Source organism: Oncorhynchus mykiss, chromosome 9 (assembly GCF_057628025.1).
Source record: "Oncorhynchus mykiss isolate SJ-2025 chromosome 9, ASM5762802v1, whole genome shotgun sequence".
Lineage (NCBI taxonomy): Eukaryota > Metazoa > Chordata > Actinopteri > Salmoniformes > Salmonidae > Oncorhynchus > Oncorhynchus mykiss.
The window spans coordinates 82,321,606-82,337,398 of record NC_143030.1 but is presented as its reverse complement, the minus strand read 5'-3'; the positions used below and the strand labels follow the sequence as shown (position 1 = coordinate 82,337,398).

Genomic DNA, 15,793 nt, shown 5'->3' with positions numbered 1-15,793 from the left:
GTGCGTGTGTGTGTGTGCGTGTATAGGGATGTCTCTCTGTGTGGAGGTGTAGCAGATATGTGTTAGAGAGTGTTTTGAGTTTATTGATTGATCCTCACAGATAATGGACATGATAATAAAGGCTGATTTAAATAATGACATTCTGATTTGTGTGTAGCGGTCCCGGACGTGTCCACGTACCAATACGAGGAGAGTTCTGGCTACTACTACGACCCTCTAACTGGACTCTACTACGACCCTAACTCACAGGTAGCACATACTCTACTACGACCCTCTATCTGGACTCTACTACGACCCTCTAACGGGACTCTACTACGACCCTCTAACGGGACTCTACTACGACCCTCTAACGGGACTCTACTACGACCCTAACTCACAGGTAGCACATACTCTACTACGACCCTCTAACTGGACTCTACTACGACCCTCTAACGGGACTCTACTACGACCCTCTAACGGGACTCTACTACGACCCTAACTCACAGGTAGCACATACTCTACTACGACCCTCTAACTGGACTCTACTACGACCCTCTAACGGGACTCTACTACGACCCTAACTCACAGGTAGCACATACTCTACTACGACCCTCTATCTGGACTCTACTACGATCCTCTAACTGGACTCTACTACGACCCTAACTCACAGGTAGCACATACTCTACTACGACCCTCTATCTGGACTCTACTACGACCCTCTAACTGGACTCTACTACGACCCTAACTCACAGGTAGCACATACTCTACTACGACCCTCTAACGGGACTCTACTACGACCCTAACTCACAGGTAGCACATACTCTACTACGACCCTCTATCTGGACTCTACTACGACCCTAACTCACAGGTAGCACATACTCTACTATGACCCTCTATCTGGACTCTACTACGACCCTCTAACGGGACTTTACTACGACCCTCTAACGGGACTCTACTACGACCCTCTAACGGGACTCTACTACGACCCTAACTCACAGGTAGCACATACTCTACTACGACCCTCTATCTGGACTCTACTACGACCCTAACTCACAGGTAGCACATACTCTACTACGACCCTCTATCTGGACTCTACTACGACCCTAACTCACAGGTAGCACATACTCTACTACGACCCTCTAACGGGACTCTACTACGACCCTAACTCACAGGTAGCACATACTCTACTACGACCCTCTAACGGGACTCTACTACGACCCTAACTCACAGGTAGCACATAATCTACTACGACCCTCTAACGGGACTCTACTACGACCCTAACTCACAGGTAGCACATACTCTACTACGACCCTCTAACTGGACTCTACTACGAACCTCTAACGGGACTCTACTACGACCCTAACTCACAGGTAGCACATACTCTACTACGACCCTCTAACTGGACTCTACTACGACCCTCTAACGGGACTCTACTACGACCCTAACTCACAGGTAGCACATACTCTACTACGACCCTATATCTGGACTCTACTACGACCCTAACTCACAGGTAGCACATACTCTACTACGACCCTCTATCTGGACTCTACTACGACCCTAACTCACAGGTAGCACATACTCTACTACGACCCTCTAACGGGACTCTACTACGACCCTAACTCACAGGTGGCACATACTCTACTACGACCCTCTAACGGGACTCTACTACGACCCTAACTCATAGGTAGCACATACTCTAATACGACCCTCTATCTGGACTCTACTACGACCCTAACTCACAGGTAGCACATACTCTACTACGACCCTCTAACTGGACTCTACTACGACCCTCTATCTGGACTCTACTACGACCCTAACTCACAGGTAGCACATACTCTACTACAACCCTCTATCTGGACTCTACTACGACCCTCTATCTGGACTCTACTACGACCCTCTAACTGGACTCTACTACGACCCTCTAACTGAACTCTACTACGACCCTCTAACTGGACTCTACTACGACCCTCTAACTGGACTCTACTACGACCCTCTAACTGGACTCTACTACGACCCTCTAACTGGACTCTACTACGACCCTCTAACTGGACTCTACTACGACCCTCTAACGGGACTCTACTACGACCCTAACTCACAGGTGGCACATACTCTACTACGACCCTCTAACGGGACTCTACTACGACCCTAACTCATAGGTAGCACATACTCTAATACGACCCTCTATCTGGACTCTACTACGACCCTAACTCACAGGTAGCACATACTCTACTACGACCCTCTAACTGGACTCTACTACGACCCTCTATCTGGACTCTACTACGACCCTAACTCACAGGTAGCACATACTCTACTACAACCCTCTATCTGGACTCTACTACGACCCTCTATCTGGACTCTACTACGACCCTCTAACTGGACTCTACTACGACCCTCTAACTGAACTCTACTACGACCCTCTAACTGGACTCTACTACGACCCTCTAACTGGACTCTACTACGACCCTCTAACTGGACTCTACTACGACCCTCTAACTGGACTCTACTACGACCCTCTAACTGGACTCTACTACGACCCTCTCTCTCCTCTTCTCTGTCTCTAGTACTACTATAACGGGGTCACTCTGCAGTATATGTACTGGGACGGAGAGAAGCAAACCTACGTTCCAGCTCCTGCCCAATCAACAGCTGAGGCTGCCGTTGCCCCCGGTGATAACTCCGCCCCCCCTGATCCTCCCTCTTCTGCTCCTGGAGGCAAGGAGAAGAAGGACAAGCCCAAAAATAAGACAGCCCAACAGGTAACACACACACACACACACACACACACACACACACACACACACACACACACACACACACACACACACACACACACACTCATACACAACACACACACACAAAACTAAGCTACATAGGTGTGCTAATGTGTGTTCTCAGATAGCGAAGGACATGGAGCGTTGGGCTAAGAGTCTGAACAGACAGAAGGAGAACGTTCGCTCTCTCTCCTCTTCCTCCTCTTCCTGCTCCACCACCCCTGTGACCTCTATGGCTCCTCCCCCTGGTTACGCCCGGGTGCCTGGACACGGTCGCCTTGACGATCGCCGAGAGTCCGCCAGCGCTGACGCCGGTTATGCTGTCCTGGAGAAGAAGGTATCACTCACACGGACACACATGACACACACACACACACACACACACACACAGCTCTGACCCTTCTCCTCTTTGGCCTGTAGGGGGCGTTGTCTGAAAGACCTCAGATCATCCTGGACCAGCTCAGACACACAGACAGAGAGGTACACACCCCTTCTCCCTCTCCCTCTGTTTCTCTGTTTCCTACTCTTTCTATTCCAATGGTTATCCTTCTCCCTCCCTCTGTTCTCTCTCTCTCTCTCTCTCTCTCTCTCTCTCTCTCTCTCTCTCTCTCTCGCCAGGCCCGGCTCTAGGTATTTGGGGCCCTAAGAGAGATTTGGTTGGGGAGGGCCCCCCACCACGTGGGGAAACATTTTATTGTTCGCCCTCTTGACGGTGGAGAGAAAATGTTTAGTTTTAAAGTTAATTTCCTATAATTCTACACATTTTGCCATGGGGCGTAGAGACCATGTTGCAAACACAAATACCCAGTGCAATCAAAGATTAGATTTTTTTGTGTGTTTTATATATATTTCCACGCTGAAGTTGGAATAATACTGTGAAATTGTGAAAATTATGATAATGTCCTTTTACTATTTGAGCTGTTTGAAAAGAAATTTCAGCCTGTTTTGGTGGGGTGGAGTTTTGGCCTTCCATGGTGACATCACCAGGCGGTAAATTAGTTAATTGACGAATAAGAAAGAGAGTTCCAAACCTCTCTGCCAATAACAGCTCATTTGAAGTTTTCTCCCCAACTCAGACCACCCCCAGACAGTCCTAGCAAAATGACTGCTTGAGAAATTGCTCATTGCTAAGAAGCTATTTTTGTTTCTAATTTTATTTTATTTATTTTATAATCACATTAAGGTACTTAATAGTTACCCATAAATGATTTGATATTGACATAAAAACAGCTGGATTGGACCTTTAAAGCAATTTTTCTGCCATTATAATTATTTTGCCATGCGGGCAGAGAGAGACAATTTGCCCGGTCAGTATTCGGCCATGATTAATACAAGTTTAGATTAGAGAATGATTTTTAAACGCCGATGCCGATTGTTGGGGGTCTCGGAGGCCGATATTAAATATAATTACATTTTAACATTTTGATGAGGCATTCTTCCATGAGGGCCTTCCCAGATTCTGTGATATCAGTGAGGAAGTACAGTCCTGTAAATTACATTCAGATAATGATGTTATTTCAACATCTAACTATTTCCCCAATCGTCTTCAGGGTAAAAAAAAATAAAAAGCCTTTCCTGTTTTGACAATTCTCAAGAAAACACCCGCTTTCAAATAATTTCACAAAAGATTACTTAAAGCTAACGAACAGTATGAGTCCAAATCAGCCATTTCACAATTGGATGCAGTGAAAACAGGACAGATGACACAACCATTTCTTCAACAGAGGCTTCAAAACAGCGATATGTGTGACATTATAGAATGTTTTGTGTGAAGGAAATGCTACCTGCACATTTATTAGCCAATGATCTCTTCCACATTCACAGTTTATAATCTCAAAATTGCAGTCAGCACTATAAAGCCAGGGTAAAAAACAACAACTAAATAGCCATATTTCAGAAAGAGGCATCAAAGAATTCCTTGCACTGCAAGCATCCGAAGAAAACAAGATTTTTTTAAACGTGTAATATTGCTAACAACTTTCAGCGATTAAGCTTTAATATCATCCATTGGGTAAAGACATTACTTGTGGAGGTAGACAGAGCAGCAGAGAGCTGTTTACCTCAGAGCTTGAATCTATCCTGCAAACAGGGCGTTCAGAAAGTATTCAGACCCCTTGACGTTTTGCACATTTTGTTACGTTACAGCCTTATTCTAAAATGGATGAAATTGTTCCCCCCCCCCCCCCCCATCAATCTACACACAGTACCCTATAATGACATCACAATACCCTATAATGACATCACAATACCCTATAATGACATCACAATACCCCATAATGACATCACAATACCCCATAATGACATCACAATACCCTATAATGACATCACAATACCCCATAATGACATCACATTACCCTATAATGACAAAGCAAAAACAGGTTTGTAGAAATTTTAGCAAAGTTATTAAAAATAAAAAGCTGAAATATCACATTTACATAAGTATTCAGACCCTTTACTCAGTACTTTGTTGAAGCACCTTACAGCATTGAGTCTTCTTGGGTATGACGCTACAAGTTTGGCACACCTGTATTTGGGGAGTTTCTCCCATTCTTCTCTACAGCTCTGTCAGGTTGGACGGGGAGCGTCACTGCACATCTATTTTCAGGTCTCTCCAGAGATGTTCGATTGGGTTCAAGTCCAGGCTCTGGCTGGGCCACTCAAGAACAGTCAGAGACTTGTACCGAAGCCACTCCTGTGTTGTCTTGGCTGTGTGCTTAGAGTCGTTGTCCTGTTGGAAGGTTGGAAGGTGAACCTTCTCCCCAGTCTGAGGTCCTGAGCGCTCTGGAGCAGGTTTTCATCAAGGATCTCTCTGTACTTTGTACTTTGCTACATTCATCTTTCCCTTAATCCTGACTAGTCTCCCAGTCCCTGCAGCTGGAAAAACATCCCTACAGCATGATGCTGCCACCACCATGCTTCACAGTAGGGATGGTGCCAAGTTTCCTCCAGACATGAAGCTTAGCATTCAGGCCAAGAGTTCGATCTTGGTTTCATCAGACCAGAGAATCTTGTTTCTCATGGTCTGAGAGTTTTTAGGTGCCTTTTGGCAAACTCCAATCGGGCTGTCATGTGTCTTTTACTGAGGAGTGGTTTCCGTCTGGCCACGATACCATAAAGGCCTGAGTGGCAGAGTGCTGCAGAGATAGTTGTCCTTCTAGAAGGTTCTCCCATCTCCACAGGACCAACCGGTTCTTGGTCACCTCCCTGACCAAGGCCATTCTCCCCCGATTGCTCAGTTTGGCCGGGCGGCCAGCTCTAGGAAGAGACTTGGTGGTTCCAAACTTCTTCCATTGAAGAGTGATGGAGGCCACTGTGTTCTTGGGTACCTTCAATGCTGCAAGCATGTTTTGGTACCCTTCCCCAGATCTGTGCCTCGACACAATCCTCTCTCGGAGCTCTACAGACAATTCCTTCAACCTCGTGGCTTGGTTTTTGCTCTGACATGCACTGTCAACTATGGGACCTTATATAGACAGGCGTGTGCCTTTCCAAATCATGTCCAATCAATTGAATTTATCACAGCTGGACTCCAATCAAGTTGTAGAGACATCTCAAGGATGTTCAATGGAAACAGGATGCACTTGAGCTCAATTTCAGGTCTCATAGCAAAGGGTCTGAATACTTATGTAAATAAATTAGCATTTTTTATACATTTCCATAAAATTCTAAAAAACAGTTGCTTTGTCATTAAGGAGTATTGTGAGGTAATTATGGGGTATTGTGATGTCATTAAGGGGTATTGTGATGTCATTAAGGGGTATAGTGTGTAGATTGACAAAGAAAAATATTGATTTTATACATTTTAGAACAAGGTTGTAACGTAACAAAATGTGTAAAAAGTTAAGGGGTCTGAATACTTTCCGAATGCACTGGTCACACCTCCATCCCTGGTCACACCTCCATCCCTAGTACCTGGTCACAGCTCCATCCCTGGTCACATCTCCATCCCTAGTACCTGGTCACAGCTCCATCCCTGGTCACACCTCCATCCCTAGTATCTGGTCACACCTCCATCCCTGGACACAGCTCCATCCCTGGTCACACCTCCATCCCTAGTACCTGGTCACAGCTCCATCCCTAGTACCTAGTCACACCTCCATCCCTGGTCACACCTCCATCCCTGGACACAGCTCCATCCCTGGTCACAGCTCCATCCCTAGTACCTGGTCACACCTCCATCCCTAGTACCTGGTCACACCTCCATCCCTAGTACCTGGTCACACCTCCATCCCTAGTACCTGGTCACAGCTCCATCCCTAGTACCGGGTCACACCTCCATCCCTGGTCACACCTCCATCCCTAGTACCTGGTCACACCTCCATCCCTGGTCACAGCTCCATCCCTAGTACCTGGTCACACCTCCATCCCTAGTACCTGGTCACACCTCCATCCCTAGTCACACCTCCATCCCTAGTACCTGGTCACACCTTCATCCCTAGTACCTGGTCACACCTTCATCCCTAGTACCTGGTCACACCTTCATCCCTAGTACCTGGTCATACCTCCATCCCTAGTACCTGGTCACACCTCCATCCCTAGTACCTGGTCATACCTCCATCCCTAGTACCTGGTCACACCTCCATCCCTAGTACCTGGTCACACCTCCATCCCTAGTACCTGGTCACACCTCCATCCCTAGTACCTGGTCATACCTCCAACCCTAGTACCTGGTCACAGCTCCATCCCTAGTACCTGGTCACAGCTCCATCCCTAGTACCTGGTCACACCTCCATCCCTAGTACCTGGTCACACCTCCATCCCTAGTACCTGGTCACACCTCCATCCCTGGTCACAGCTCCATCCCTAGTACCTGGTCACACCTCCATCCCTGGTCACAGCTCCATCCCTAGAACCTGGTCACACCTCCATCCCTGGTCACACCTCCATCCCTGGTCACACTTCCATCCCTGGTCACACCTCCATCCCTAGAACCTGGTCACAGCTCCATCCCTGGTCACACCTCCATCCCTGGTCACACCTCCATCCCTGATCACAGCTCCATCCCTGGTCACAGCTCCATCCCTAGAACCTGGTCACACCTCCATCCCTGGTCACACCTCCATCCCTAGTGCCTGGTCACAGCTCCATCGCTGGTCACACCTCCATCACTGGGCACACCTCCATCCCTGGTCACAGCTCCATCCCTGGTCACAGCTCCATCCCTAGTACCTGGTCACACCTTCATCCCTAGTACCTGGTCATACCTCCATCCCTAGTACCTGGTCACACCTCCATCCCTAGTACCTGGTCACACCTCCATCCCAAGTACCTGGTCACACCTCCATCCCTAGTACCTGGTCACACCTCCATCCCTAGTCACACCTGCATCCCTAGTACCTGGTCACACCTCAATCCCTAGTACCTGGTCACACCTCCATCCCTAGTCACACCTCCATCCCTAGTACCTGGTCACACCTTCATCCCTAGTACCTGGTCATACCTCCATCCCTAGTACCTGGTCACACCTCCATCCCTAGTACCTGGTCACACCTTCATCCCTAGTACATGGTCATACCTCCATCCCTAGTACCTGGTCACACTTCCATCCCTAGTACCTGGTCACACCTCCATCCCTAGTCACACCTCCATCCCTAGTACCTGGTCACACCTTCATCCCTGGTCACACCTCCATCCCTGGTCACACCTCCATCCCTGGTCACAGCCCCATCCCTGGTCACACCTTCATCCCTAGTACATGGTCATACCTCCATCCCTAGTACCTGGTCACACTTCCATCCCTAGTACCTGGTCACACCTCCATCCCTAGTCACACCTCCATCCCTAGTACCTGGTCACAGCTCCATCCCTGGTCACACCTCCATCCCTGGTCACACCTCCATCCCTGGTCACAGCCCCATCCCTGGTCACAGCTCCATCCCTAGAACCTGGTCACACCTCCATCCCTGGTCACACCTCCATCCCTAGTACCTGGTCACAGCTCCATCCCTGGTCACACCTCCATCACTGGGCACACCTCCATCCCTGGTCACAGCTCCATCCCTAGTACCTGGTCACACCTTCATCCCTAGTACCTGGTCATACCTCCATCCCTAGTACCTGGTCACACCTCCATCCCTAGTACCTGGTCACACCTCCATCCCAAGTACCTGGTCACACCTCCATCCCTAGTACCTGGTCACACCTCCATCCCTAGTCACACCTGCATCCCTAGTACCTGGTCACACCTCAATCCCTAGTACCTGGTCACACCTCCATCCCTAGTCACACCTCCATCCCTAGTACCTGGTCACACCTTCATCCCTATTACCTGGTCATACCTCCATCCCTAGTACCTGGTCACACCTCCATCCCTAGTACCTGGTCACACCTTCATCCCTAGTACATGGTCATACCTCCATCCCTAGTACCTGGTCACACCTCCATCCCTAGTACCTGGTCACACCTCCATCCCTAGTCACACCTCCATCCCTAGTACCTGGTCACACCTCCATCCCTGGTCACAGCTCCATCCCTGGTCACAGCTCCATCCCTAGTACCTGGTCACAGCTCCATCCCTGGTCACACCTCTATCCCTAGTACCTGGTCACAGCTCCATCCCTGGTCACACCTCCATCCCTAGTATCTGGTCACACCTCCATCCCTGGACACAGCTCCATCCCTGGTCACACCTCCATCCCTAGTACCTGGTCACAGCTCCATCCCTAGTACCTAGTCACACCTCCATCCCTGGTCACACCTCCATCCTTGGTCACACCTCCATCCCTAGTATCTGGTCACACCTCCATCCCTGGACACAGCTCCATCCCTGGTCACACCTCCATCCCTAGTACCTGGTCACACCTTCATCCCTGGACACAGCTCCATCCCTGGTCACACCTCCATCCCTAGTACCTAGTCACACCTCCATCCCTAGTACCTGGTCACACCTCCATCCCTAGTCACACCTCCATCCCTAGTACCTGGTCACACCTCCATCCCTGGTCACACCTCCATCCCTAGTACCTGGTCAAACCTCCATCCCTAGTACCTGGTCACACCATCATCCCTAGTACCTGGTCACACCTCCATCCCTAGTACCTGGTCACACCTCCATCCCTAGTACCTGGTCACACCTCCATCCCTAGTACCTGGTCACACCTCCATCCCTAGTACCTGGTCACACCTCCATCCCTAGTACCTGGTCACACCTCCATCCCTAGTACCTGGTCACACCTCCATCCCTAGTACCTGGTCACACCTCCATCCCTAGTGCCTGGTCACACCTCCATCCCTAGTACCTGGTCACAGCTCCATCCCTAGTACCTGGTCACAGCTCCATCCCTAGTACCTGGTCACACCTCCATCCCTAGTACCTGGTCACACCTCCATCGCTGGTCACACCTCCATCCCTGGTCACACCTCCATCCCTGGTCACACCTCCATCCCTGGTCACACCTCCATCCCTGGTTACACCTCCATCCCTAGAACCTGGTCACAGCTCCATCCCTGGTCACACCTCCATCCCTGGTCACAGCTCCATCCCTAGAACCTGGTCACACCTCCATCCCTGATCACTCCTCCATCCCTAGTACCTGGTCACAGCACCATCCCTGGTCACACCTTCATCCCTGGTCACACCTCCATCCCTGGTCACAGCTCCATCCCTGGTCACAGCTCCATCCCTAGAACCTGGTCACACCTCCATCCCTGGTCACACCTCCATCCCTAGTACCTGGTCACAGCTCCATCCCTGGTCACACCTCCATCCCTGGTCACACCTCCATCCCTGGTCACAGCTCCATCCCTGGTCACAGCTCCATCCCTAGTACCTGGTCACACCTTCATCCCTAGTACCTGGTCATACCTCCATCCCTAGTACCTGGTCACACCTCCATCCCTAGTACCTGGTCATACCTCCATCCCTAGTCACACCTGCATCCCTAGTACCTGGTCACACCTCCATCCCTAGTCACACCTGCATCCCTAGTACCTGGTCACACCTCAATCCCTAGTACCTGGTCACACCTCCATCCCTAGTCACACCTCCATCCCTAGTACCTGGTCACACCTTCATCCCTAGTACCTGGTCATACCTCCATCCCTAGTACCTGGTCACAGCTCCATCCCTAGTACCTGGTCACAGCTCCATCCCTAATACCTGGTCACACCTCCATCCCTAGTACCTGGTCACACCTCCATCCCTAGTACCTGGTCACACCTCCATCCCTGGTCACAGCTCCATCCCTAGTACCTGGTCACACCTCCATCCCTGGTCACAGCTCCATCCCTAGAACCTGGTCACACCTCCATCCCTGGTCACACCTCCATCCCTGGTCACACCTTCATCCCTAGAACCTGGTCACAGCTCCATCCCTGGTCACACCTCCATCCCTAGTCACACCTCCATCCCTAGTACCTGGTCACACCTTCATCCCTAGTACCGGGTCATACCTCCATCCCTAGTACCTGGTCACAGCTCCATCCCTAGTACCTGGTCACAGCTCCATCCCTAGTACCTGGTCACACCTCCATCCCTAGTACCTGGTCACACCTCCATCCCTAGTACCTGGTCACACCTCCATCCCTGGTCACAGCTCCATCCCTAGTACCTGGTCACACCTCCATCCCTGGTCACAGCTCCATCCCTAGAACCTGGTCACACCTCCATCCCTGGTCACACCTCCATCCCTGGTCACACCTCCATCCCTGGTCACACCTCCATCCCTAGAACCTGGTCACAGCTCCATCCCTGGTCACACCTCCATCCCTGGTCACAGCTCCATCCCTAGAACCTGGTCACACCTCCATCCCTGGTCACACCTCCATCCCTAGTACCTGGTCACAGCTCCATCCCTGGTCACACCTCCATCCCTGGTCACACCTCCAGCCCTGGTCATACCTCCATCCCAAGTACCTGGTCACACCTCCATCCCTAGTACCTGGTCACACCTCCATCCCTAGTACCTGGTCATACCTCCATCCCAAGTACCTGGTCACACCTCCATCCCTAGTCACACCTGCATCCCTAGTACCTGGTCACACCTCCATCCCTAGTACCTGGTCACACCTCCATCCCTAGTACCTGGTCACACCTCCATCCCTAGTACCTGGTCACACCTCCATCCCTAGTGCCTGGTCACACCTCCATCCCTAGTACCTGGTCACAGCTCCATCCCTAGTACCTGGTCACAGCTCCATCCCTAGTACCTGGTCACACCTCCATCCCTAGTACCTGGTCACACCTCCATCGCTGGTCACACCTCCATCCCTGGTCACACCTCCATCCCTGGTCACACCTCCATCCCTGGTCACACCTCCATCCCTGGTCACACCTCCATCCCTAGAACCTGGTCACAGCTCCATCCCTGGTCACACCTCCATCCCTGGTCACAGCTCCATCCCTAGAACCTGGTCACACCTCCATCCCTGATCACTCCTCCATCCCTAGTACCTGGTCACAGCACCATCCCTGGTCACACCTTCATCCCTGGTCACACCTCCATCCCTGGTCACAGCTCCATCCCTGGTCACAGCTCCATCCCTAGTACCTGGTCACACCTCCATCCCTGGTCACACCTCCATCCCTAGTACCTGGTCACAGCTCCATCCCTGGTCACACCTCCATCCCTGGTCACACCTCCATCCCTGGTCACAGCTCCATCCCTGGTCACAGCTCCATCCCTAGTACCTGGTCACACCTTCATCCCTAGTACCTGGTCATACCTCCATCCCTAGTACCTGGTCACACCTCCATCCCTAGTACCTGGTCATACCTCCATCCCTAGTCACACCTGCATCCCTAGTACCTGGTCACACCTCCATCCCTAGTCACACCTGCATCCCTAGTACCTGGTCACACCTCAATCCCTAGTACCTGGTCACACCTCCATCCCTAGTCACACCTCCATCCCTAGTACCTGGTCACACCTTCATCCCTAGTACCTGGTCATACCTCCATCCCTAGTACCTGGTCACAGCTCCATCCCTAGTACCTGGTCACAGCTCCATCCCTAATACCTGGTCACACCTCCATCCCTAGTACCTGGTCACACCTCCATCCCTAGTACCTGGTCACACCTCCATCCCTGGTCACAGCTCCATCCCTAGTACCTGGTCACACCTCCATCCCTGGTCACAGCTCCATCCCTAGAACCTGGTCACACCTCCATCCCTGGTCACACCTCCATCCCTGGTCACACCTTCATCCCTAGAACCTGGTCACAGCTCCATCCCTTGTCACACCTCCATCCCTAGTCACACCTCCATCCCTAGTACCTGGTCACACCTTCATCCCTAGTACCGGGTCATACCTCCATCCCTAGTACCTGGTCACAGCTCCATCCCTAGTACCTGGTCACAGCTCCATCCCTAGTACCTGGTCACACCTCCATCCCTAGTACCTGGTCACACCTCCATCCCTAGTACCTGGTCACACCTCCATCCCTGGTCACAGCTCCATCCCTAGTACCTGGTCACACCTCCATCCCTGGTCACAGCTCCATCCCTAGAACCTGGTCACACCTCCATCCCTGGTCACACCTCCATCCCTGGTCACACCTCCATCCCTGGTCACACCTCCATCCCTAGAACCTGGTCACAGCTCCATCCCTGGTCACACCTCCATCCCTGGTCACAGCTCCATCCCTAGAACCTGGTCACACCTCCATCCCTGGTCACACCTCCATCCCTAGTACCTGGTCACAGCTCCATCCCTGGTCACACCTCCATCCCTGGTCACACCTCCAGCCCTGGTCATACCTCCATCCCAAGTACCTGGTCACACCTCCATCCCTAGTACCTGGTCACACCTCCATCCCTAGTACCTGGTCATACCTCCATCCCAAGTACCTGGTCACACCTCCATCCCTAGTCACACCTGCATCCCTAGTACCTGGTCACACCTCAATCCCTAGTACCTGGTCACACCTCCATCCCTAGTCACACCTCCATCCCTAGTACCTGGTCACACCTTCATCCCTAGTACCTGGTCATACCTCCATCCCTAGTACCTGGTCACAGCTCCATCCCTAGTACCTGGTCACAGCTCCATCGCTAATACCTGGTCACACCTCCATCCCTAGTACCTGGTCACACCTCCATCCCTAGTACCTGGTCACACCTCCATCCCTGGTCACAGCTCCATCCCTAGTACCTGGTCACACCTCCATCCCTGGTCACAGCTCCATCCCTAGAACCTGGTCACACCTCCATCCCTGGTCACACCTCCATCCCTGGTCACACCTTCATCCCTAGAACCTGGTCACAGCTCCATCCCTGGTCACACCTCCATCCCTAGTCACACCTCCATCCCTAGTACCTGGTCACACCTTCATCCCTAGTACCTGGTCATACCTCCATCCCTAGTACCTGGTCACAGCTCCATCCCTAGTACCTGGTCACGGCTCCATCCCTAGTACCTGGTCACACCTCCATCCCTAGTACCTGGTCACACCTCCATCCCTAGTACCTGGTCACACCTCCATCCCTGGTCACAGCTCCATCCCTAGTACCTGGTCACACCTCCATCCCTGGTCACAGCTCCATCCCTAGAACCTGGTCACACCTCCATCCCTGGTCACACCTCCATCCCTGGTCACACCTCCATCCCTGGTCACACCTCCATCCCTAGAACCTGGTCACAGCTCCATCCCTGGTCACACCTCCATCCCTGGTCACAGCTCCATCCCTAGAACCTGGTCACACTTCCATCCCTGGTCACACCTCCATCCCTAGTACCTGGTCACAGCTCCATCCCTGGTCACACCTCCATCCCTGGTCACACCTCCAGCCCTGGTCATACCTCCATCCCAAGTACCTGGTCACACCTCCATCCCTAGTACCTGGTCACACCTCCATCCCTAGTACCTGGTCATACCTCCATCCCAAGTACCTGGTCACACCTCCATCCCTAGTACCTGGTCACACCTCCATCCCTAGTCACACCTGCATCCCTAGTACCTGGTCACAGCTCCATCCCTAGTACCTGGTCACAGCTCCATCGCTAATACCTGGTCACACCTCCATCCCTAGTACCTGGTCACACCTCCATCCCTAGTACCTGGTCACACCTCCATCCCTGGTCACAGCTCCATCCCTAGTACCTGGTCACACCTCCATCCCTGGTCACAGCTCCATCCCTAGAACCTGGTCACACCTCCATCCCTGGTCACACCTCCATCCCTGGTCACACCTTCATCCCTAGAACCTGGTCACAGCTCCATCCCTGGTCACACCTCCATCCCTAGTCACACCTCCATCCCTAGTACCTGGTCACACCTTCATCCCTAGTACCTGGTCATACCTCCATCCCTAGTACCTGGTCACAGCTCCATCCCTAGTACCTGGTCACGGCTCCATCCCTAGTACCTGGTCACACCTCCATCCCTAGTACCTGGTCACACCTCCATCCCTAGTACCTGGTCACACCTCCATCCCTGGTCACAGCTCCATCCCTAGTACCTGGTCACACCTCCATCCCTGGTCACAGCTCCATCCCTAGAACCTGGTCACACCTCCATCCCTGGTCACACCTCCATCCCTGGTCACACCTCCATCCCTGGTCACACCTCCATCCCTAGAACCTGGTCACAGCTCCATCCCTGGTCACACCTCCATCCCTGGTCACAGCTCCATCCCTAGAACCTGGTCACACTTCCATCCCTGGTCACACCTCCATCCCTAGTACCTGGTCACAGCTCCATCCCTGGTCACACCTCCATCCCTGGTCACACCTCCAGCCCTGGTCATACCTCCATCCCAAGTACCTGGTCACACCTCCATCCCTAGTACCTGGTCACACCTCCATCCCTAGTACCTGGTCATACCTCCATCCCAAGTACCTGGTCACACCTCCATCCCTAGTACCTGGTAACACCTCCATCCCTAGTCACACCTGCATCCCTAGTACCTGGTCACACCTCAATCCCTAGTACCTGGTCACACCTCCATCCCTAGTCACACCTCCATCCCTAGTACCTGGTCACACCTTCATCCCTAGTACCTGGTCATACCTCCATCCCTAGTACCTGGTCACACCTCCATCCCTAATACGGCCAGGTCTTGGTAGATTTGCAGTGGTCTGATACTCCTTCCATTTCAATATT

General features: G+C 51.8%; 1 protein-coding gene across 3 annotated transcripts in view; it reads left to right on the top strand.

The window, feature by feature from the left end:
* Nucleotides 1-15,793, top strand: part of LOC110532861 (RNA-binding protein 10) — a 91,260-nt gene that overhangs the window by 63,414 nt on the left and 12,053 nt on the right. For all 3 annotated transcript variants that reach the window (XM_036986980.2, XM_090185582.1, XM_090185583.1), the window contains 4 exons: nucleotides 158-249; nucleotides 2,541-2,735; nucleotides 2,875-3,087; nucleotides 3,171-3,230. In XM_036986980.2, the coding sequence (XP_036842875.2) occupies nucleotides 158-249; nucleotides 2,541-2,735; nucleotides 2,875-3,087; nucleotides 3,171-3,230 (560 nt within the window). The remainder of the gene's footprint in view (nucleotides 1-157; nucleotides 250-2,540; nucleotides 2,736-2,874; nucleotides 3,088-3,170; nucleotides 3,231-15,793) is intronic.